The 25378-nt window shown below is 43.8% G+C and overlaps 1 protein-coding gene across 6 annotated transcripts in view; it reads right to left on the bottom strand.

Moving 5' to 3' along the window:
• Nucleotides 1-25378, bottom strand: part of KMT2C (lysine methyltransferase 2C) — a 247842-nt gene that overhangs the window by 148088 nt on the left and 74376 nt on the right. For all 6 annotated transcript variants that reach the window (XM_060248021.1, XM_060248022.1, XM_060248025.1 and 3 more), the window contains exons 2-3: nt 19061-19149; nt 6775-6913 (exon numbers count right to left, since the gene is read on the bottom strand). In XM_060248021.1, the coding sequence (XP_060104004.1) occupies nt 6775-6913; nt 19061-19149 (228 nt within the window). The remainder of the gene's footprint in view (nt 1-6774; nt 6914-19060; nt 19150-25378) is intronic.

Consider the following 25378-nt stretch of genomic DNA (forward strand, 5'->3'; position numbering starts at 1 on the left):
AAGATTTAGACCCCGTCATAGTTGTGAAGACCAGGTTATCAACTTAACAACTGTCACTGATATAGGAATCAGAAGTGTCTTATCAGCAGTTTTCATCAATCTGACTGCTGCTTATGACACAGTCTGTAGGGACCGTCTGCAATACAAGTTTTTACAAGATTTCCCCTGCAGGACATTAAATAACATGCTGAATTACAGGACTTTCCAAGTAATTCTGGGTCAATCAGCAAGCAGAAGAAACCGAGTAACAGTCTGCCCCAGGACTCAGTCCTCGCTCCAGTTCTTTTCAATCTATACATCTCTGATGTTCCTGAGACAACATCCAGGAAGTTTGCTTATGCTGATGACATGGTGATTGCAGTAAGGCACAAATCAACTGAAAGGACTGAGGAAATACTGACCTCAAAATTTTAGCTGACTACTACTGTAAATCATAGAATCATAGAGTTGGAAGGGACGTCTAGGGTCATCTAGTCCAACCCACTGCACAATGCAGGAAACTCACAAACACCTCCCCCTAAATTCACAGGATCTTCATTGCTGTCAGATGGCCATCTAGCCTCTGTTTAAAAACCTCCAAGGAAGAGGAGTCCATCACGTCCTGAGGAAGCCACTGAGGAACAGCTCTAACGGTCAGGAAGTGCTTCCTAATGTTGATCATATCACCTCTCAGCCACCTCCTTATTGAGGAAGACTCAGCATGGGTTCTGCAAGGAAAGATCTTGCCTCACTAACCTGTTACATTTCTTTGAGGGGTTGAACAAACATGTGGACAAAGGAGACCCGATAGATGTTGTTTACCTTGACTTCCAGAAAGCTTTTGATAAAGTTCCTCATCAAAGGCTCCTTAGAAAGCTTGAGAGTCATGGAGTAAAAGGACAGGTCCTCTTGTGGATCAAAAACTGGCTAATTAATAGGAAGCAGAGAGTGAGTATAAATGGGCAGTCTTCGCAGTGGAGGACGGTAAGCAGTGGGGTGCCGCAGGGCTCGGTACTGGGTCCCATGCTCTTTAACTTGTTCATAAATGATTTAGAGTTGGGAGTGAGCAGTGAAGTGGCCAAGTTTGCGGATGACACTAAATTGTTCAGGGTGAGAACCAGAGAGGATTGTGAGGCACTCCAAAGGGATCTGTTGAGGCTGGGTGAGTGGGCGTCAACGTGGCAGATGCGGTTCAATGTGGCCAAGTGCAAAGTAATGCACATTGGGGCCAAGAATCCCAGTTACAAATACAAGTTGATGGGGTGTGAACTGACAGAGACTGACCAAGAGAGAGATCTTGGGGTCGTGGTAGATAACTCACTGAAAATGTCAAGACAGTGTGCGTTTGCAATAAAAAAGGCCAACGCCATGCTGGGAATTATTAAGAAGGGAATTGAAAATAAATCAGCCAGTATCATAATGCCCGTGTAAAAATCGATGGTGCGGTCTCATTTGGAGTACTGTGTGCAGTTCTGGTCGCCGCACCTCAAAAAGGATATTATAGCATTGGAGAAAGTCAAGAGAAGGGCAACTAGAATGATTAAAGGGCTGGAACACTTTCCCTATGAAGAAAGGTTGAAATGCTTGGGACTCTTTAGCTTGGAGAAACGTCGACTGCGGGGTGACATGATAGAGGTTTACAAGATAATGCATGGGATGGAGAAAGTAGAGAAAGAAGTACTTTTCTCCCTTTCTCACAATACAAGAACTCGTGGGCATTCGATGAAATTGCTGAGCAGACAGGTTAAAACGGATAAAAGGAAGTACTTCTTCACCCAAAGGGTGATTAACATGTGGAATTCACTGCCACAGGAGGTGGCAGCGGCCACAAGCATAGCCACCTTCATAGGGAAAGTGTTCCAGCCCTTTAATCATTCTAGTTGCCCTTTTCTGGACTTTCTCCAATGCTATAATATCCTATAATCTCCTTTTTGAGGTGCGGCCCTTGCTCTTTTTCTTACTCTTTTTCTCTACAAGCACTGGTGATTTGTTTATATTCATCCTTGGTTATAAGGCCCTCCTTCCAATTCCTAAAGGAGTCTTTTTTATTTCTCAAGTCTTTAGAGAGCTGTCCATGGAGCCACTTTGGCTTCTTTAGGCTTTTTCCATTTTTCTTCTCATAGGAATCGTCTGTGATTGCATTTTCAGTATTTTGCTTTTAAGAAACTTCCACCACTCCTGAACCCCCTTCCTCCTAAGTATTTCTGACCATAGGATTTTACCCATAGTTCTAAGTTTATCAAAGCTTGCCTTTCTGAAGTCCAACCTATAAGTCTGACTACGTATAGCTTTTCCCTTCCCTAAGACTGTAAATTCCAAAATCACATGGTCACTGCTGCCCAGGGTGCCCACTATTTCCACTTCTTCAATCAATTCTTCCTTGTTGGTGAGAATCAAATCCAAGATAGCAGATCCCCTTAATTCCTTCTTCACTTTCTAGAAAAGGAAGTTGTCAGCAAGACAGGAATCTATTTGACTTTTCATTTTTAGCAGAGTTGGACTTCCAACAGATGTCCGGGAATTGAAATCTCTCATGATCACTGTATCCCTTTTCTTGGAGAACTTTGCAACCTGCTGTAGAAGTATCTCATCCAAGTCCTCTGCCTGACTTGGTGGTCGATAGCAGACCCCCAAAATAATATCATTGTTATTCCTTTTATTTTTACCCAGAGAGTCTCAACTGAGCTGCCATGCTCAGATTCACATATTTCCTCACAAGTATATACCTCCTTCACATATACTGCTACGCCTCCGCCCTTTCTCATTTGCCTGTCCCTTTTAAATAAGTTGTACCCCTGAATCCTAGTATTCCAGTTGTGAGTGTCATCCCACTAAGTTTCAGTAAGGCCTATTATGTCACAGTCTCCTTTTATTAGGACTTCCAGTTCCTCCTGTTTGTTTCCCATACTCTGTGCGCATTAGCATAAAGACATCCGAATCCACATTTTATGCACCCCGAGAGTTTAGTTTCCATACAAGCCTGCAAGTAACATTACCTAGCATATGCGCCACTCTTTGTAAATCTTATCCCCAGTTTCTGGCATACGAGGCTTTGAATTATTGTCTCGCTCCCCCATACAATTTTGTTTAAAGCCCTCCTTATTAGGTTAGCAAGGCTGTTACCAAACACCCTTTTTCCTACCGCTGTAAGGTGCAAACCATCTTCCAATAGAAGACCACCATCTCAAAAGCGGAAGCCATGGTCCAGAAATCCGAAACTTTCCTGACAACAGCATTAACGTAGCCAGTCATTTATTTGAAGTATTTTTCTTTCTCGTCCTAAGCCATGGCCTTCAACAGGAAGCACTGACAAGAACACAACCTGTGCACCCAGCTCCTTCACCTTCTGACCCAGAGCCACATAGTCTTTTCTAATACATTTAGGGCTATGATGGGGAGTATCATTCGTTCCCACGTGGATCAGCAAGAAAGGATAGTAATCCGTGGGCTTGATAAGTCTTCCAATCCTTTCTGTCACGTGCTGGATGTGTGCACCCGGAAGACAGCAGACCTCTCGGGATGACAAGTCCGGTCAGCACACTTTGGGCTCCACCCCTCTGAGCAAGGAGTCTCCAATCACCACCACCTTCCTCTTCCTATATTGGGGAGCAGAAGCTCCAGGCTTCTTATCCACAGGATCCTGAGAAACTTTCTTCAAGCTTCGTGGAGGCTGGGGAAGTGGCCCTTATTCCATTGGTTCAGAATCAGTTACTGTGGGGAGATCCTGGAACCTATTGCTGAGCAGCAGGGGCTCAGAACATCTTCTGATTTTCTTTCTCCTTCGGGTTACATTTTTCCAGGAACCTCCTCCTATGTTGGATTCTCTTCTAATTGCTGAGATACCATTTCCTCTCTCTCCTCTTGTCCTTTCAAGAGCGCCTCATGCGTTTTGTCAAGAAAATCCTCACCTTCCTTTAAACACTGCAGTGTGGACAATTGTGCCTCCAGTCCCTGTATCTTCTCCTCCAGCAGGGCCGCTAACTTACACTTGCTGCTGTCTTACACTTGCTGCTAACTTACACTTGCTGCAAGTGTAATTCGTGCTACTCTCAGGTAGAAATACAAACATCCCACAGTGTTTACACATCACTGCCTCTGCTCCCTCACCAACCATACTGTCATGCCTGCCCCAGACCCAGCCCCTGCTAACTCTGAGCAGGTGCCTGCCCCTGACCCAGCCCCTGCTAACTCTGAGCAGGTGCCTGCCCCTGACCCAGCCCCTGCTAACTCAGAGCAGGAGCCACCTGAAACTGATCAGGCCACACCGGGCCCTAGCTCATCCCCTCCTGAATCTCCACCACCTGTGAGCCGGCTCTGTGAAAGGAGACGGCAAGAGTTTAGAAACAGACGGAGAGAAGCACGCATGCGGGGGAGGAGAGATCTAAGCCCGGAGTACTAACGAGGTAACAAGCCAGCACAGTATATCTGTAACCCTGGCCTTAGGGCAAACTGTGCTGGCAACGAACGATCCTACTCGGACGTGACCACGCCTCGCACCCTCTTGCCTGCTGAGAGAACCCGTGTGCTCCTGACCCGGCTTGAACCTTGGACTTGGAACTGGACTCTGATTTTGCTCTGTGGACTGACTTAGGTACTTTGACTATATTCGGCTTGCTTCCTCTGGCTTTTGACCCTCTGCATTCCTGTGACGATGCGCTCTGTTTCTCCCTTCGGCCGGACTGATTTATGGTGTTGACTAATTAGGACTGCAAGATAACGTTTGTGCTGCTCCTTGAAAGAGCCCCAGCCGGCTGCAAACGCTCTGGCCGACTGCCAGGACATCAGCAGCCGTCCGTCTCTACCTGAAGGTCCGAGTCGTGACACATACTGCTGCAATCCATTTCAAAATTTTCTTTATCTTCACTTCTCTTTAAATCCCACTACCAACTGCCGCTTGAAACTAATTGTGGGTAACTACCTACCTTTCCACAGAACCCCCAGGCTAGAGCCACAGGCAAAGAGCCACAGGCAAAGAGCCACAGGCCAGGAGCCCTTTGGCTCTTGCCCTCCGGCTCGTGCCATAGGCTCGCGCCTCTGGCAAGGATGAGCCTTGCAAATTAAAGGCTCAAGCCCCCACTCACCTCTGACTCAAGAGCAAGAGCAACAGCAGAGGGTGGGGCCAGCAATTACCCCCAGGCAAAGAAGCTCTCCTCACTCAGCAACAGCTACACAAAAGACACACCAAAGCAATCAGAAACCCTCTCTAGCAGGCACCAAGTGCTCACACAGTTCCCTTCCACAACAAACGGTGGTTTATCCCAAGTCCAGGGAAAACAGAATGCTCCTATTTCCATCTCAATAACGAATTTGCCAACCATAAACTGAATGTTTACCTTTAGGGCACCAGACTTACACACAACCATACACACCTAAGTACTCTGGCGTTACCATGGACAGGACCTTGAGCTATAAAAACCATCTTACCAATGTAGCAGCAAAAATATGCACCCTAAACAACGTTCTCCAAAAACTATGTCATACAACTTCGGGTGTATCTGCTACAACACTAGATGCTCAGCTTTGGCATTAATGTACAGTACTGTGGAACACAGTGCTTCAGTGTGTCTCAACAGCCCCCATGTCCGCAAACTTGTTGTCCAACTCAACACAAACACAACAAGAGCCATCAGCAAATGTATTAAACCCCACTTCATCCTACTCGCTACCCACTTTGTGCCACATTGCTCCCCTGCATCTCTGAAGGCAAGTTGCTCTTCTTCATGCATATGGAAAGACCACTGAAAACAGAGAATTGCTCATCCACAGACACATGGCCGATGCTGTCCTATCTAAAGTCCCGACATTCAGCAATAAGATCTGCACAAATCCTGCAATCACAAAATTTTGATCTAGGGAATGAATGGTTGCAAACATGGATGAAATTAGTTCCCCTCAATATCCTTAACTTAATAAACACCAACAAGAGGCCCTCATGATTTGACTTGTCAAGAAAGGGTGGAAGACGGTTAACAGAATACGAATGGGCTTTGGCAGTTGTGCACCCAACCTGTTGTTTAAATGGGGCAAAGTATCAAGATCCAAATGCAATTGTGGTGCAGATGGTTTTCTATGCAGCTGACAGAATTGCATAAGGCAAAATTTACACAGTTACTTCAATAAGTGACTGGAGACTGTGGTCTATACTGCTGTGGGATCCTGTTATGTAATTTTTCCACCACTTCATGTGTCCTATTAATACCTATGTTATGCTTCTATTCTTTCTGGTTGATTCCAGACTTCTGCAATCCTGATGCACTGTCTATTGAACGTCACATTTTGTTAACTGTAGTACAGACTTACTATGTGATAATCTGCCATGAGTCCCTGTGAGAAATATGGACTATAAATAATGTAAATAAATCAATAAATATTACATTTTCATTATATTAAATCCAGGGATTGTTTTGCAGAAAAAGCTCAGCAGGAGCTCATTTCATATTAGGCCACACCCCCTGATGTCACCACTGTTTCACACAGGGCTTTTTGTAGAAAAAGCCCAACAGGAATTCATTTGCATATTAGGCCACACACTCGCAATGCCAAGCCAGCCGGAACTGCATTCCTGTGCATTCCTGTTAAAAAAAAGCCCTGATTAAATCCATAACCCAAATTCCAAAATATATTTTTTTGAGTAATACATATGGTGGCTTGCTCCATTTGTTAACGGGGGCAACATATAGAAGGCAGCTGTCCACATAGGTTAATGCTACAAAGCAAAAACTAACCTGATGTACTCTTATTATTGTCTGAATTACAGATTACAGCTGCCCAACAATGCCTGTCCCACTTTCTAACCTGGTTTTTGCTTCAACGCCAATTGAGGCAACGGAGCTTGCAGATTCCTCAGACACGGAGCGCTGAAGAATTGGTGTTAGCTTCTTGTTGCCACCCACTTCAGTTTGGGCATCCTCCTCTGAAGACTGTTCTTTAACTTCTGTTTGACAAAGAAAACAAGTTGATTAAAGGTTCCACTTTGAAGTGCTAAAATAGAATTTCATTATTTCATTTATTTATTTAGATCAATTTTATACTGTCCAGGGGGGTTTTTTTCTGGAAAAAGAGGTGCCGGAACACTCAAGGAGGAAATGAAGGAGAAACACACAGGTGCCCCTCAGTAACTTTTAAACTTTTTTTAGAATTTTGTTTCCACAAAGAGGTTTTGGAACTCTGTTCTACCGCATTCCCCCAGAAACAAAAAAAAGCCCTGATACTGTCCATCTTCTGCTCCAGGAACATACAGAGTAGCTACCAAAAACATAAAACACAAACTACCTAAATTCCAGTAACATAAAACACGTTAATATTAAAATACTAAACAGCTTGCGATTATCATACAAGAGTATTTTTCTGATTGATGTTTCAAGATACAGCCCTACAAAACTAAAGATTAAAGGATGTGTCCCCCCTGCTATCAATGTTCCACTGATATCAATATGCTTTCCCCTTTAAAAATTTCTCCGCACACCTAAAACTTTTGTATTTTTTTAAACTGTCATCATATGGCCAGTATAGACAAGGATTGTATAACATAGCATTCTCCAGTTCACTGAAATATACAGAGGTGTTGAAGCTCAAATAGTTAATTTTCTCAAGGAAAGGGAATGGTTGCAACAATAGTGGTTTCAGAATCGCAAAGGAAAGGGAAAGAAAAAGTGAGATTGATTTTGCCTGTTAATAGGGTTGCCAGCCAGTGGTTGGCAACCAGAGGAAGTCTGGAGGGCACTGCTGGCATGACAACATTACTTAACTTCCAGGAAAAGTGCAGATGTACCATCACACTGCTGAAGGAATCACCAGAAACTCTGTAGCAACAGCATTTCCTCTGGAAATTATGCAATGGCATCATGCCTATAACAATTATTTTTAAAAATTCCCCTGCAGGCACAGGAGCTGGAGACAAGAGATTCCTCCGCTCCCAGAAGGTACCTGGGATAACTATCTGTTAAAGAAGCAAAGAGAAATATGTATGTTTATTAACAACAAAGCATCTTGCGCTTTGGAAAATATGGAAACTACAGACAAAATGTGAACGGATTTGTTTACTTCATTCTTTGTTGTTGATGGACTGGTTCTTCATTGTGGAGGATTCTGGGCAATTGCACACACTGGAGCTACTGTCTGAGGGGAAGGTTTCTTCAATTCAAACTCAGTCAACTAAGTAGTCTCCAGATCCAGGTGGAATATACCCAAAGATTCTTAAAGAACTCAGATAAGAAATTATCTCCAAAGAAAAATATGACACTTGTCACTGAAATTGGCCTCTATGCGAGGATCTGAAAGCAGCAACCTTAAGAGCAATTCTGTAGGGGATCTTGTAAATTATGAGTCAGTTTGCCTAGCATCAGCTCCAGATAAATCTGTTATATTAAAGAAAGCATTATTAAACATATAAAAGGACATGCTTAAACTGAAAGAGTTGTCATAATGATTAAGACATTAGAGCACCTTAACTATGAAGGAAGGCTAAAGTCTTTGAGATTTTATGGTTTGGCAAAAAAAGATAAAGAGAAAATATTTTGAACATATGAAGCTGCCTTATACCGAATCAGACCTTTGGTCCATCAAAGTCAGTATTGTCTACTCAGACTGGCAGCGGCTCTCCAGGGTCTCAAGCTGAGGTTTTTCACACCTATTTGCCCTGACCCTTTTTTGGAGATGCCAGGGATTGAACCTGGGACCTTTTGCTTCCCAAGCAGATGCTCTACCACTGAGCCACTGTCCCTCCCCAAAGGTCTATCTTAAAAGGTTTATGAAATTTATGGAGAAACACAAAATAGAAGCAGCACTGATATATGAATACTGAAGGAGAACTGCTAAATAGGTCTATTAAGAAGTTAGTCCCAGAAGTGAGGCCTTCACCCAGAAAAATGTTCTTCAGATTGTACCATTAGTTCCCCAAAATTCCAAATTTTATACAAAACTCTTAGTCAAACAAAGAGTCTTCAAATTACAGTTTTGCAAAGATGTTCAATATTTCAATATCATACTTCAAATTTGTTTTGATTCTGGTGATTCTAAAGAATTTTTGCTAGATACTAATTTAATTTTGAAGAAGAACAAAGGAGGGGGAGGAGGAGAAGAGGAAGAATTGTTATTATTATTATTATTATTAGTAGTAGTAGTAGTAGTAGTAGTAGTAGTAGTGTGAAATACTAAATAGAATCACACCTTTTCTACATCCATTTATTTCAATGGCCTTAGAAGGGTGCAGCTTTGTTCAGGATATCACTATTAGATGTAACAGACTAGAGACCAAACTATGCATTACCATATATATGCAGTAATTACATTATCTAAGGCTTTATATTGTTTTATATAAAAGAGAAAATACCTCACAAGACTTCTTTACCCCTCTCCACACCAAAATTGCCCAATTTTTCCATTGGAAAAACTGAAAAATCTTAGGTATGAGGAAATTTATTTGACAGCAAAGAAACGTGTATCCTGAGTAATTGTGACATGTTTTGGAAAACGGCCCATTGGACTTACCGTGAGGGGTCCTTCTCCTCAGAGGTTCGGAGGACATCTCTGTGGGTTATTCCTACTATTCCTTCAGGGAGGCAGGAACACTTTTTTCAACTTCCTGTTGGCGCCTTCGGAATAACCCCGCCCTCAGTTGTGGGACTCCGAAAGCAGTGTCGTCTTCCCTCTAACTAGAAGGACTATAAACACAACTAACAACTCGTTTTAACATGTAAACTGTAAACTTGAACTCCGATAATACTGAAAGTAACACAGTACAAGGGAGATAGGCTATAGAAAGAAACCTAAGCGATGAAAATGAATCTGGGAGTGGCGAGATGTCCTCCGAACCTCTGAGGAGAAGGACCCCTCACGGTAAGTCCAATGGGCCGTTCTCCCTCAGAGGTTGTCGGACATCTCTGTGGGACCTACCAGAGCAGTCCCCTTTAATCGGGTGGGTCTTCATCGCTGACCTCCCCCAGAACATGCAGTAATACCTTTCTCCCAAATGCTGCATCTGCTGATGCCATGGAATGGATCTTATAATGTCTTATGAATGTAGACGGAGAGGACCAAGTAGCAGCTCTACACACCTCTTCGACTGAAGCCCTATTCAGCAGTGCCGCGTTTGTGGAGGCACTCCTAAGAGAATGTGCAGTGATTCCTCCAGGTACCTGTAACCCTGATGCCCTATATGCTTCGCTGATACAGGCCTTCAGCACTGCACTGATGGATGAATTAGACATCTTGTCTCCCACTCTTGGAGGAGAGATGTTGATGAACATGGATTCAGTTTTTCTAATTGACTCAGATCTTAGAATGAAAATCTTCAAGGCCCTGCGCACATCTAACGTATGCCAGACTACCTCCTTTGGGTGTTTGGGTTCTGGACAAAAGGTGGGTAAGTAGATTTCTTGTGAGCGGTGGAACCTAGAAGCAGCCTTAGGAATGAAGGAGGGATCCGTGCGCAGAACCACCTTTTCTTTGTGGAACACGCAAAGACCCGCCTTCACTGATAAGGCCCCCAGTTCCGAGACTCGACGTGCAGACGTGATGGCTACTAAGAAGAGAGTTTTCATTCGCACCCATTTTAAGTCCACCTCTCGAAGGGGCTCAAATGGCTTCTTGGTAAGCGCTGATAAAACGGTATGGAGCCGCCAAGACGGAAAGCGATGGACTGTCGGAGGAGATTTCGATTTTGCCCCCTGCAAAAATAATTGGATGTGTGGATGTTGAGATAGCCTATACCCTCCAACGACCGGTAAGACAGTGGACAGGGCAGCTATCTGCCTTCTCAGCGTAGCTGGTTTTAACCTGGACTCCAGGCCCTCCTGTAAAAACGCTAGTATCTCCGCAATGGAAGGGGAAAGCGAAGGAACCTTTTTCCTACGACACCATCGGACAAAGGCCTTCCAGGTGGTGTTGTATATGCGAACTGTGGAGGGCCTTCTCGATGCTAGCATAGTGTCCGTCACCTCCGGAGAGTAACCTAGATTTCTGAATGTCTCCCGCTCAATCTCCACGCGGTCAGATGAAACCACCCCGGGTCGGGGTGCCACACCGGACCCTGATGAAGCATGTCGGGAGGAACTGGAAGTGACATTGGAAGGTCTATTGATAGCTCTGTCAACATTGAGAACCACGGACGCCGTGGCCAATAGGGAGCTACCATGATGATTTCCGCCTGTAGAGCTCTCACCCTCCGCAGTACTCGAGAAACCAGAGGGACCGGAGGAAACGCATACAAGAGACCTGGAGGCCATATGGCTGTCAAGGCATCTGTCTGTTCGGCTTCTGGATGGGAGAACCTTGTGAAGTACCTTGGTAGTTGCGAATTTGTGTTTGAAGCGAAAAGATCCACCTCTGGTAGACCCCAACGCTGGCATATGAGGTCGAATATGTCTGAGCTGAGGGCCCACTCGCCCTCGCAGATTTCCTGTCTGCTTAACCAATCTGCCTGTATGTTGTCCTGGCCTCTGATGTGTTCCGCCCTTAGAGAGGCCAGATGTTTTTCTGCCCATGTCAGAATTCTTGATGCTTCCCGGTGCAACTGTGAAGACCTGGAGCCCCCCTGGTTGTTCAGATACGCCTTGGCTGTGATATTGTCCGTTCTGACAAGCACATGCTTCTGGAACAATTGGGTCCTGAATGCAACCAGGGCTAGACGTATGGCTCTGATTTCCAGCAGATTGATGGGAAGCCGACTCTCGGACTGAGACCACCTGCCTTGGACTGGCTTGTCCTGAAGAGAAGCTCCCCAGCCCCCCAGGCTGGCATCTGTGAATACCTCCAGGTATGAGGGAGGATGGAACAACTTGCCCTGGCGAAGATGAGTCAAGTCCGTCCACCATCGCAAACTCCTCTTGACTGACAACGGAATTATCAGATTTATGGCCTTTCTCTCCATTATCTGAAGTTGAAATGGTCGTAGGAACAGTTGAAGAGGCCTGGAATGGAATCTGGCCCATTGAATCATGTCTATGGTCGATATCAAAAGTCCCATTAGTTTGGCAAGCAACATCAGAGGTGATGATTTGCTCTGGATGACCCTGGAAGCCAAATCCTTGATGGCCCTGGCCTTGGACAGAGGTAGAAATAGCGAATTGCAAGTGGAGTCGATCATTGCGCCTAGGTGTTCCAACCTCTGACTCGGCTGAAGTGAACTCTTTTCTTTGTTCACCAGGAATCCGTGAGACTGAAGACACTGAATGGCCAGAGTTGTCCCCCGAAGGGATTTCTCTTTGCTGTTGGATCTGACCAAGAGGTCGTCCAGATAGGGGTGAATGTGAATACCCTGCTTCCTCAGCTGGGCTATTGGGTGAATTAACATTTTGGAAAAAACTCTGGGCGCTGTTGACAGGCCAAAGGGTAAGGCCCTGTATTGGAAGTGCTGATTCAGTACCACGAACCTTAGAAAACGACGATGAGAAGGGTGGATAGGGATGTGGAGATAAGCTTCGGTCAGGTCTATGGAAGTGAGGTACTCCCCTGACAATAGAGAGTCCATAATGAATCTCAAGGTTTCCATTCTGAAGTGACGTACTTTGACATAGCGATTTAGAAACTTGAGATCCAAGATGGCCCTCCAGTCGCCATTCTTCTTGGGTATGGTGAAAAGGATGGAGTATACGCCTTTCCCCTTCTCCAACCCTGGGACTAGTTCGACTGCTCGAATGTCGATAAGATGCTGAATTGCTTTTGAGGTGATGAGACGTTTGTGCTTCTGCTTGGGGGAAGGTGATCTGACAAATCTGTCTGGTGGAATGCGGTGAAACTCTATTGAATACCCCTCTTTTACAATTTCTAAAGACCATTGGTCTGCCTGAGAGGCCTCCCAGGCTTCTGCAAAGTGGAGTAGTCGAGCTCCCACCGGTACGTGACCGTAGTCATGCCTGCTTGGACTTGCCCTCTCTGTCAGGCTTGTCCATTTTGGAGAAGTTATTACGATTGAATTTGGAGCCGAATGAGCCTCTTTTGAAGGAATTCTTTGGTGTTTCCCAATTAAACTTCTTTGATTCAGAACGATATCTGGCCAAGGAATGTTGGGTCCGAAAGGACTGGGGGCCCCTCTTTTCATTCCTCCGAATGGATTTGGGCATGGCCTTCTTTTTATCCCTAGTCTCTACTAGGATCTTGTCCAAAGCGTCCCCGAAGAGACAATCCCCTTGAAAGGGATAAGCTGCCACTGTGGACTTAGAGAGGAAGTCAGCTTGCCAAGCCCTAAGCCACAGGAGGCGTCTAGCCACAGTAGCGGAAGCCATTGTTTTAGAGGCAAAGGTCAGTATATCTAAGGTTGCGTCAGCTGTGAATGACGCTGCCTTAAGGATGCGTGAGGCGCCCTCTAACATGCGTCTGTTGTCCTCTGGTAACATCTGGAGTAACTTACGTACCCAAACAATGGACGCCCTGGAGACCAGGGAGGCCGCGGAGGACGCCTTAACTATCATGGCCACAGATTCGTACAATCTCTTCAAGGTTGCCTCAGCTTTTTTGTCCAGGGGATCTCTAAGAGAACCCTGGCCGTCCTCTGAAACCAGTCCCGAAGACTGTAGAGCTGCTACTGGGCCGTCCACAGTTGGAGCTTGTAACAACTCATTGGTATAGGCAGGCAGTGCATATAACTTCTTTACTAAGTGAGGAAACTGCTTAAGGGAAGCTGGCTTTTCCCATTCTGCTCTAACCTGCTTTTCAAAGTATTCTGGAAAAGGGAAGACTTGTTCAGAAGCCTCCCCCCTGGGCAAGAACTCAGAATTACCACTGGTTCTTGACTTAAACTTCTTAGATTTAGCTACCTTGACTTCCTCATCAATAGGGCCCTCCTCAATTTCTAAGGCTGAAAGCGTTTTGGCTAGAAGAAACTGGTAATCTTCCTGATGGAAGAAACGACTAGCCTGTTCAGGAATTTTAACCTCCTCCTGTTCCTCCTCAGAGAAACATTCCCCCTCTTCCCTGTCTTCCTGGTCAGAGTCAGATGCCATAGTCTCGAGCTCTGAGGATTGGGAAGACTGCACTGGGGCCTTTCGCGCTGCCTTAGTGGGCCAGGAGAAAGAGCGGGGAGGGTCTGCAGGAAAGGTTGATCCTTGAGGGAGAAGCCCCAGCCGGGCGCAAAAGGAGCCCATTTCCTCCTGCATAGCTCTTCTAATAAAAAGCATAGCCTCTGGGTTCAGAGGGTTGCCCATTTGTACATTACCCCCGTCCTGGAAGCCTTCGATGCGCGGTTGCAGGTAGTTCCGAGTCTCCGGAGTGCCTGCTCCTGGGGGTTGGAAGGTCTGAGAGCTACGCTCCGCACTTCCAAAATGGCCGCCGCTGCTTGCTGCCGCCCCGAGGGACGTAGCCTGGGCCTTCATTACGCGCCGTTTCTTGGCGCTGGCAGCTGGCTCGTCTGTGGCCGCGTCAGGAAGGGCGCGAACAAGCCGCAAAGGCAGGTCGGCTCCTTCGACGTGAGTCGGCGCTGCTAGAAGCGCGGCGCGCGACTCTCCCTCCTCGTCCGATAGGAAACCGTCCCTACTACAGGCCATTCTAAAACGACCCAGAACAAGTTTCCTCGGTAGTCTTTGATCAGCAAAGGCAGAAGGAAAAGGAGGGATAAGTAGATATGGAAAGGAAAGGATATGGAATGGAAATTGAGAAGAAGAAACAGAGAAAAAAGGCTGAGCCTAGCCTTGTGCTGCTGCTCCCTGTAGAGGCAGGAACAAAAACTGAGGGCGGGGTTATTCCGAAGGCGCCAACAGGAAGTTGAAAAAAGTGTTCCTGCCTCCCTGAAGGAATAGTAGGAATAACCCACAGAGATGTCCGACAACCTCTGAGGGAGAACAGGCATTTGCTGAAGCAAATGAAGTAAGCAGGATTACACTAGAATATTACTCAACATACAAAAGAGAATGTGTGAATTTTATAAATAAAAAACAATGTTTTACAGTGCAGTTTACACAACACTGATCCAATTATTACGATTTCGTTAACTTATCAGAATGTCTCATGTCTCCAGGACTGGATTTACATTTTTCTTGAGGGGGGGGGGAATTAAAAAATGACTCCCCCTTATGGGCTATTCTGTCTTATGGTCCTATAGAATACAATGGACACTATACCCAATTTGACGCTGCTCCTCCACCGGCGCCCGGGACAAACACCCCCTTCTGCCCCCCCTAGAGCTGGCCCTGCATGTCTTGTGTCCCTAGAGGATCGAAACAGTTAAAGATCTCCCAAGAATTAGACTAAAAATACACCCAGATCAAAATGCAATAACTTCTGGGAAGTAGCAGTAAATGAGCAGTAACTTCTTGGATGTAGTACTACAACTATGACCGACTGAAAAGCTATACAAGAAAAGAAAAATTAGGCAGCATGCAATATGGTTTAAAGTGCAATGCAACTGTTACTTATTCACCTGGATAAACAAACTGATTCCTTCTCCCACTGACAAATTCCAGGAGATCCCCAAGATGTTTTACAAGAGAAACAATAAGGATTCTAATGACATCCTGAATGAAGTGAGCTGAGGTCCACAAACATGCATGCCACAACATAGTGAAATGAAATCTAGACCCTTAACTAGATTTGGTTGCTGTTTCTTCTCAGTATAGGGAGCTATATTGAGTACCTCAAGGAAAGAAGCCTATACATTTTGAACAGTGCAGCATTCACAATAGGATACTAGTCTGAAGCACCACATAGCTCAAAACCCACTTGTTTCGTTCAAAATTTAGTTTAATCAGGATGAAGTCTGCTGTGCTTCAGTACTAAAAACGAGGTTGGACTTTACCTCTCTTTTCTGCTAATCTATTTAAGCATTTGCAGTCCATCTTGTCTCCTTGGACTTAAAGGCAGCAAACAACACAGCAACCAAATTTCAAGGACATAAATTGACAAGACAGAAACACTGAGGAAAATATACATGGAATATACCCCAGTTTCAGCTCATATATGAATAAAATAAATAGCACTAGTCCAAACCAAGATTCCTGGGGGATCCCATTATACTCATCTCTATCTGGTACAAAAATTTTACCTGCTTATCGACAACTCAAAGAATTTGAAAAGGTGGGTGGGGTAGGATTTTCCTTTGTTGAACATTCTGATTCTTCTTCACAAAGCTCTTCTAGGTGTTTAACAATTCTTTCTGTTAAGCTCATCTGCAATCCTCCTATCTTCCTTCACCAATCCTCTCACACCATTGTCATCTAATGGTCTAAAAGCTTGCCTTGCTGGTTTAATCATAGAATCATAGAGTTGGAAGGGAGCTCTAGGGTCATCTAGTCCAACCCCCTGTACAATGCAGGAAACTCACAAACACCTCTCCCTAAATTCACAGGCTCTTCATCGCTGTCAGATGGCCATCTAGCCTCTGTTTAAAAACCTCCAAGAAAGGAGAATCACCACCTCCCAAGGAAGCCTGTTCCACTGAGGAACCGCTCTAACGGTCAGGAAGTTCTTCCTAATGTAGAGCCAGAAACTCTTTCAAGTTAATTTCAACCCATTGGTTCTGGTCCTACTTTCCGGGGCCACAGAAAACAATTCCACACCATCCTCTAGATGACAGCCCTTCAAATACTTGAAGATGGTGATCATATCACCTCTCAGCCGCCTCCTCTCCAGGCTAAACATGCCCAGCTCCTTCAACCTTTCCTCATAGGACTTGGTCTCCAGACCCCTCACCATCTTCGTCACCCTCCTCTGGACCCGTTCCAGCTTGTCTATATCCTTCTTAAAATGTGGTGCCGAAAACTGAACACAATATTCCAGGTGAGGTCTTACCAGAGCAGAATAAAGCGATACCATCATATCACGTGATCTGGACACTATACTTCTGTTGATACAGCCCAAAATTGCATTTGCCTTTTTAGCCACCGCATCACACTGTTGACTCATGTCCAGCATATGATCCACTAAGACCCCTAGATCCTTTTTGCACATACTACTGCTAAGACAAGTCTCCCCCATCCTATAACCCTGGCATTGGATTTTTCCTACCTAAATGCAGAAGTTTACATTTATCCCTGTTAAAATTCATTTTATTGATTTTAGCCCAGTTTTCCAACCTGTCAAGGTCATCCTGTTTCTGTCTTCTTCTGTGTTTGCAACCCCTTCCAATTTAGTATCATCTGCAAATTTAGTAAGCATTCCCTTCATTCCTTCATCCAAATCATTGATAAAGATGTTGAACAAAACAGGTCCCAGGACAGATCCTTGAGGCACTCCACTTGTCACTCCTCTCCAAGAGGATGAGGAACCATTCACAAGCACTCTTTGGGTGCGATCTGTCAACCAGTTACAGATCCACCTAACGGTAACAGGATCCAAACCACATTTTACCAACTTGTCAACAAGGATAGTATGTGGAACCTTATCAAAAGCCTTACTGAAATCAAGATAAATGATGTCTACAGCATTCCCCTGATGAAGCAAGGTAGTCACTTTCTCAAAAAAAGAGAACAGGTTAGTCTGACATGACTTGTTCTTGAGAAACCCATGCAGGCTCTTAGTAATCACATCCATTCTTTCTAAATGTTCCAGGACCAACTGTCTGATGATTTGTTCTAAAACTTTTCCAGGGATAGACGTCAAGCTGATGGGTCGGTAGTTACCCGGATCGTCTTTTTTTCCCCTTCTTGAAGATGGGGACAACATTTGCTCGCCTCCAATCTTCCGGCACCTCTCCTGTTCTCCAAGAATTCTCAAAGATAATAGCCAGAGGCTCAGAAATTACATCTGCAAGCTCTTTTAGAACCCTTGGATGCAATTCATCTGGCCCTGAGGACTTAGTTTCATTTAAAGAAACTAGGTGTTTATGTACTGCCCCTATGCTGATCCTAGGTTGGAACTTCATACCCTCCTTATATGTTCTGTTTTTGCCATGTTGAGCACCGTTTCCCTAAGAAGAGAAGACTGAGGAAAAGTAGGAATTGAGCAATTCCGCCCTCTCTTCATTACCTGCTACAATTTCACTTTCTTGCCCGCACAATCGGCCTACAGTGTCCTTGCTCTTTTTCTTACTCTGAACATAAGAAAAGAACCCTTTTTTGTTGTTTTTAGCATCTTTGGCCAGCCCAAGCTCATACTGAGCTTTAGCTTTCGTAACTTTTTCTCTACAAGCACTGGTGATTTATTTATATTCATCCTTGGTTATAAGGCCCTCCTTCCAATTCCTAAAGGAGTCTTTTTTATTTCTCTTTAGAGAACTGTCCATGGAGCCACTTTGGCTTCTTTAGGCTTTTTTCATTTTTTCTTCTTATAGGAATCATCTGTGATTGCGTTTTTTGTATTTCGTTGCATCTCAGTAGTTTGCTGCATCAGATGTACAAACGTTCTTGTTGCTTATCTTGATGCTTCTAAGGATGTGATCCTCAAATTTCATTTTTGTTTTCCTTCCCTCTATTTATTTTGCCAGAGCTCGTGCTCTATCACCCCCTTTATTTTAGGCGAGGCTTTCCAAAGAAGACCTCTTTTCCTTTTACAATTCCTTTACTCAACTCGGTAATCATGCTGGCCTCTTCCTGGCATTGTTCCTATCTTTCCTAGTTAATGGTACATATTCTAGCTTAGCCTCTATTACTGTGGTTTTAAATAATGTCTAAAAATCCCAAAGAGATTTCATCCTTTTGACTCATTTCAGTTTCCTTTTAACTAATCCCCATATCTTTGAGAAGTTGACTTTTTTGAAATTAAATGCAGCTATGTTGGATTTTTCAAGCAACTTGCTATTCATGTGTTATGCTGAATTCTACAGCTCTGTTGTTAGTGTTTCCTGCTGGGTCATGCACTCTGGCTTCCTGCACCATATCTTGAATAATACTCAAGATCACATCCAGAATCACCTCCCTTCTAGTCAGCACCGATTAAGAACAGTCTGCTTCTGAGAATTAACTTGAAGCAGAAGTATACTGAAGTGTGAACACTGAATATCCCAGTGACACAAATTCAGTTATTCCCAGTAGCTCAACCAGCAGCAGGATCAGGACCTTTACATTTTAAACACAGAAGACTCACCCTGGATCATAACAAAAATCTAGATAGTGAATATTTTCCTATGTGAAACAAAAACTTGTGCTTGTCAAGAAGATATGGTTGTAAGGAACAGGTGACAGGGAGGAAGCACTGCTGCTGTAAGTGCATTTACCGGTTTCCACAGTGTTTTCTGTTTCTGCTGCCTCCAACCCATCCATGCTGTCTTCATCCTCCACTGCAGGCTTTCCTCTACTCCGAGGCCTAAAAAAATAAATGAAAATGACTGTTCATAATATGAGACACAAAAGTGGTACACAACGAACAAAATCAGTCTATTGACTAAAGTAAATGTTAAATTAATTCTAAAATAATTATGCTGATTGCCTCCTTGCTTCTCAGCACAACTCACAGTGCTGAACTGGCCTCTAATGCCCTAAGCCAGGGGTGTCGAATGTGTGGCTCATGAACCAGATCAGGCCCATGGAGGGCTCTTATCAGGCCCACGAGGAAGTCTGCTCTTCTCTCTTGCCTCTTTCTGTACCACAGCTTGCTTTGCCAGGATTTCTCAATTGCACAGAAGCTATTTTCTCCATTGGCTGAGGCTCCTCTCTTGGGAAGGAAGTGAGGGGGGGAGAGCTTGCTTTCATACTGACCACAATATTGCAAAAGTGCTAATACTTTAAGTATGTTTTATTTGTTTGTTTTTTAATCTTTGTGTTTGTCTATGTCCTTTATAAGGTTTATATCTCTGCTACCTGGCATTACATGGCCTGGCCTGACAAGGTCTCATTTATCTCAGATCCAGCCCTTATAACAAATGAGTTCAACACCCCTGCCTTGAACAGTTAGAGACCAAAGTACTTAATGGATCTCTGACTCTCATAAGAGCCTGCCTGAGAATGAAGGCCTTCTCTGTGAGTTCTCATTTTCTTCTTTGAAAAGCAACTTAAGGCATGGTGAAGGCTTTACAAGCCAAGGAGGGTTGGCGTGTCTTTTTCTTTTTAAACAATAACACTACTCTCATAAACCATTCCTAAAAATCACTTTGAAAGTTTACTCAAAAGTAATTTGCCATTAGTGGGGGAGGGGCAAGGTTTTTGTGTAGAAAAAGCCCAGTAGGAACTCATTTGCATATGAGGCCGCACCCCCTGAGATCACCATTGTTTCATATAGGGCTTTTTGTGGAAAAGGCCCAGCAGGAATTCATTTGCATATTAGGCCACACCCCTGGCACCAAGCCAGCCGCAACTGCATTCCTGTGTGTTCCTGCTAAATAAAAAGCCCTGTTGAGGGGCTGCTGTTAAAGAAAATATAACCCAAAGATCCCCCCCCTTGAGTATATGGAACTAACTGCATTGTTTGTTGAATTCTGTTAACAATATTATGTCTTAAAAAGAAGTTACTAAAGTGGTACTAAAGAAGAAGAGGTTACTAAAGTGAATTTTAAAGACTGCATGAGAAACATAGCAAGCAAAAACAGTACAGCAGAACTAAGGAAAGAGAGGCAATAACAGTTGCAATCATCAAAGCATTCCCTACTCACACTTCTAACCATAATAAAACCTTTGACAGAAGCCTTCAATAATTCCTTGCTGTTATTCAGACAGGGGGTGTTGTTACAATCTTAATCACAATTACTTGTAAATAAATTAATTTAAATCAACATGGCACACTTCCAAACAAATGTGTCTGGATTAACGGTCCTGCTGACATTGTAAATGTAATCACAAATCACAAATATAACTGAAATATGGCTTTGAATCAGGTGAAAAAACTGCACCACTATTAGGTAACTTTAAAATTGTGCACTTTAATATATCACACAATTTACAGAAAGTTTTCAAAAGTACTCTGCGATGCAATCACCAAAAAGATGATAACCAGATGATAACTACAGATATCAGAAAAGAAAAGCTATCTCTCTAGTCAAAACCAGAGTGGAAAAAGACATTTTAAATTGATACCAAAACATCTAAAATATAATGTCTAAAATACAAAGCATAGCTAACATTGAGCAAAGAGAATATGAATATAACAGGTGAAAGGACTTGAACTATGGCATGTCAGTTTCTCACACACACACACACACACACACACACACAAAAACATTCCAGGCTGGAGTGATCAGAGCAAGAGGTTGCATCAAAATTTTTCTGACAATAAACATCCAAAGTAGCAGATGAACTACTCCAGGGGTGTCAAACATGTGGCCTGGGGGCTGAATCAGGCTCTCGGAAGGCTCCTATCAGGCCCCCGAGCAACTGGCTGTCATCTGCTTCCTTCTCCCTATCTCTTGCTTCCTTCTGCATAATAGCTTGCTTTGCGAGGCTTGTTCAATTGCACAGGCGTTACAGAGCAAAACCTCTATTTTTTCCATTGGCTGAGACTCCTTCCTTGGGGAGGAAGGCAAATCTTGTTTTTCCAGGTTCTCTCAATCACACAACACAGCTACTGAGCCAAGCCTCTCCTTCTTCTATTGGCTGAGTCTCCTCCCCCACTAGTCCCCTGGGGAAGGAAAGAGCCAGAACTTCCTCTCATGGAAGAAATACAAAGAAAGCACCTTTAAGACCAACAAGTGCTAACGTGTTTTTTAAAAATATATTTAATTGTGTTTGTCTGTGTTCTTTATAAAGCTTATACATCTGCTACCTAATTTTAAATTTTAAACACATGGCCTGGCCCAATATGGCCCAGCACAACTCGACATGGCCCGCCCAACAAGGTCTCATTTATGTTAGATTCAGCCTTCATAACAAATGAGTTCAACATCCCTGAACTACTCCATTAACTCAACACTGCAGAAGAAACTGAATAATGGTCTACCCAAGGACACAGTCCTCACTCCAGTTCTTTTCAATCTATACATCTCTGATGTTTCCAAGACAATATCCAGGAAGTTTGCTTATGCCGATGACATGGTGGTTGCAGTAAGACACAAAATGATTGAAAGGACTGAGGAAATACTGACCAGAGACCTCAAAATTTTGGCTGACTACTACCATAAATGGTGGCTCATCCTAAGTCCAGCGAAAACAAAATGCTCCTATTTCCAACAAAATAACAATCCTGCCAACAATAAATTGAATGTCTACCTTAATGGTACCTGACTTACACACAACCATACACCTATGTATTCTGGCATTATCATGGGCAGGACCTTGAGCTATAAACATTTGCCAAAAATTATGTCATACAACTTAGGGCACATCAGCGACAACACTTCGATGCTCAGCTTTGGGGTGTGTAGTACCATGGAACACAGTGCTTCAGTGTGGCACAACAGCCCCCATGTCTGCAAACTTGATGTCCAACTCAACACAAACACAACGAGAGCCATCAGCAAATGTATTAAACCCCACTTCATCCTACTCTCTACCCACTTTGTGCCACATTGCTCCCCTGCATCTCTGAAGGCAAGTTGCTCTTCTTCATGCATATAGAAAGATCACTGAAAACAGAGAGTTGCTCATCCACAAAGACGTGGCTGATGCTGTCCTATCTAGACTAAAGTCCTGACATCCAGCAATAAGATCTGCACAAATCCTGCAATCACAAAATTTTGATCTAGGGAATGACTGGTTATGAACATGGATGAAATCAGTACCACCTGATATCCATAATCTGAAAAACACCAACAGGACCACACGCTGAACATGAGTGAACAGTGTGATGTGGTGGCTAAAAACGCAAATGCAATTTTGGGATGTATCAACAGAAGTATAGTGTCCAGATCACGTGAAGTGATGGTATTGCTTTACTCTGCTCTGGTAAGACCTCACCTGGAGTATTGTGTTCAAGCATGGCTAATGTTATTTAAATACTGGTTACGGCTACATTTCTACTCTGATTCAGAGAGCCTTCTATATCAACTGCTCTCAGAATCCAAGATGTCAAATTGGTTAGTATTTATTGAGAGGAAAATTAAGTCTATGGGCATTGATATAGATTCACTTTTTATGCTATCTCTAAAAGATGCATTCTTGAAACTTAAGCTTAGAATCTTGGATATTGAAATGCAAACATTATATAGCCTGGCCTACAAAACTTGCTCCCCGCTGAATTTTGAACTTACTCTTTCTGTAGGGAAATTAGCGTCATATTTCTCCTCTCTGCAAGCACCGCAACAACGGCGTGCTTCGTTAACGAGAAGCAATGCATTACCATCTGCTATTTTATTTGGCAGATTTAACAGGATTGATTACTCTGCCAGACATTGTCTTTGTAATCCCAAATGTATCGAAGCTATCTCCCATGTATTATTGAATTGTCTCCTTTATGATGATATTTGTCGTACAAATTTGAAAGATATTTTAGCAGATATGTTGAGCTGTGCTGATTCAGGCAAAGTCTACAGACTTTTAAATGACACCTGCTCTGAGTTAACTTTAATGGTTGCCGAATTTCTTCAACAGGCCATGGAAATCCGACAGAGACTGGCTCTGGAATGACATCTTATTTGTTTTATTCATTTAATTTGGTTAAACTTGAAATTACATATATTTTACTCATTTTATGTACATTAGCTCCCCTGCGTACTCTATTATCCAGGATTTTATATTACTTAAATTGTTATTTGTACTGCTAAATCTGTTTTATGCCAATAAAGGCTTGTTGTTGTTGTTGTTGACAAGCTGGAACAGGTCCAGAGGAGGGGGAGGAAGATGGTGAGGGGTCTGGAGACCAAGTCCTAAGAAGAAAGGTTGAAGGAGCTGGGCATGTTTAGCCTGGAGAGGAGGTGGCTGAGAGGTGATATGATCACCATCTTCAAGGACTTGAAGGGCTGTCAGATAGAGCAGCGGCTCCCAACCTTTTTGGCTCCAGGGACCGGTTTGGTGGAAGACAATTTTCCCATGGACCAGTAGGGGTGCTGGGTTTTTTGCCATTCCAGGTTGCTCCCCCCACCCACGCCCAATCTCTGCCCCCCATGGGAGGGTCTTTAAATGAGGGGTAGGTGAAGGTTGCTGTGGCAGGCAAAGGGACAGTGAGCAGGTGAAAGGGGCGGTGCAGTGTTTCTGCATTGCTCCGCAGTCCAGTTGCTAACAGGCCACGGACTGGTACTGGTCTCTGACCTGGGGGTTGGGGACCTCTGATATAGAGGATGGTGTGGAATTGTTTTCTGTGGTCCCAGAAGGTAAGACCAGAACCAATGGGTTGAAATTAAATGAAGAGTTTCTGGCTCAACATTAGGAAGAACTTCCTGACCGTTAGAGCGGTTCCTCAGTGGAACAGGCTTCCTCAGGAGATGGTGGGTTCTCCTTCCTTGGAAGTTTTTAAACAGAGAGATGCCCATCTGACAGCAATGGAGATCCTGTGAATTTAGAGGGAGGGGGGTATTTGTGAGTTTCCTGCATTGTGCAGAGGGTTGGACTAGATGACCCTGGAGGTCCCTTCCAACTCTATGATTCTAGGAGGCCTGTAGGATTTGACTTACCACATAAGGTGTGGAAGATGGCTAAGAGAATAGGAACAGGCTTTAGCGTTGTGCACCAGACCTGTTGTCTAAATGGGGCAAAATACTAGTACCCAAATGCAATTGTGGTGCAGGCCGCCAAACTATTTTCCATTTTTCACAGGAATGTGAGCATCATGTTTATGTGCCAGAGCTCTTTGTGCTTTTCCCAGCTGTGACTGAGAGGATTCAAAATTTAGATATTAGTATTTCGGGGAACTGCCCAATCTGTCTGCATACCATTTTATCTACTTGGTTACATATTATATTTAATTGTATGCTTCCTGTGTGTAACTCTGCCATGCAATCAATCAATCAATAATAGTTTTGTTTCTAAATTACTTGAATCTTATCCCAAGAGAAGCTAACAAACCAAATACTCCCATGACAGGTCTAAAGGTTTTTCTTTTGTGCATTATTATCTTGCCCTTCAAGTATCTTAGGAACACACAGACAGTTCCCTCTTCACTTTCATTTTATTCTCACAACCCCTATGAGGTAGGTCAGGCTAAGACAAAACTCATGCAGTTAATTTTGTCACAAGGAGGGAGCAGAATCCAGGTCTCCTCAGTCCCAGGCCAACACTCTAACCTTTCTACCACACACTGGTTTTCAATTTAGAAACACTAAAAAAAGGGTAAAGGTAGTCCTCTGTGAAAGCACCGTTACCGACCCATGGGGTGACATCACATTATGATGTTTTCTTGGCGGACTTTTTACGGGATGGTTTGCCATTGCCTTCCCCAGTCATCTACACTTTACCCCCAGCAAACTGGGTACTCGTTTTACCAGCCTTGGAAGGATGGAAGGCTGAGACAACCTGGAGCCAGCTACCTGAACCCAGTTTCTGCCAGGATCGAACTCAGGTTTTGAGCAGAGCTTGGACTGCTTACCACTCGCATTGCTTACCACTCTGCACCACAATGCTCCTTTCAGAAACACTATACGCAAGCAAATGTCCATAACTGCCCAAAAAAGCTGTACAAAATAACCCAAGGAAACATGGCTATGAAATTAAATTGAGATAGTGTGATAATTACC

Source organism: Heteronotia binoei, chromosome 10 (assembly GCF_032191835.1).
Source record: "Heteronotia binoei isolate CCM8104 ecotype False Entrance Well chromosome 10, APGP_CSIRO_Hbin_v1, whole genome shotgun sequence".
Lineage (NCBI taxonomy): Eukaryota > Metazoa > Chordata > Lepidosauria > Squamata > Gekkonidae > Heteronotia > Heteronotia binoei.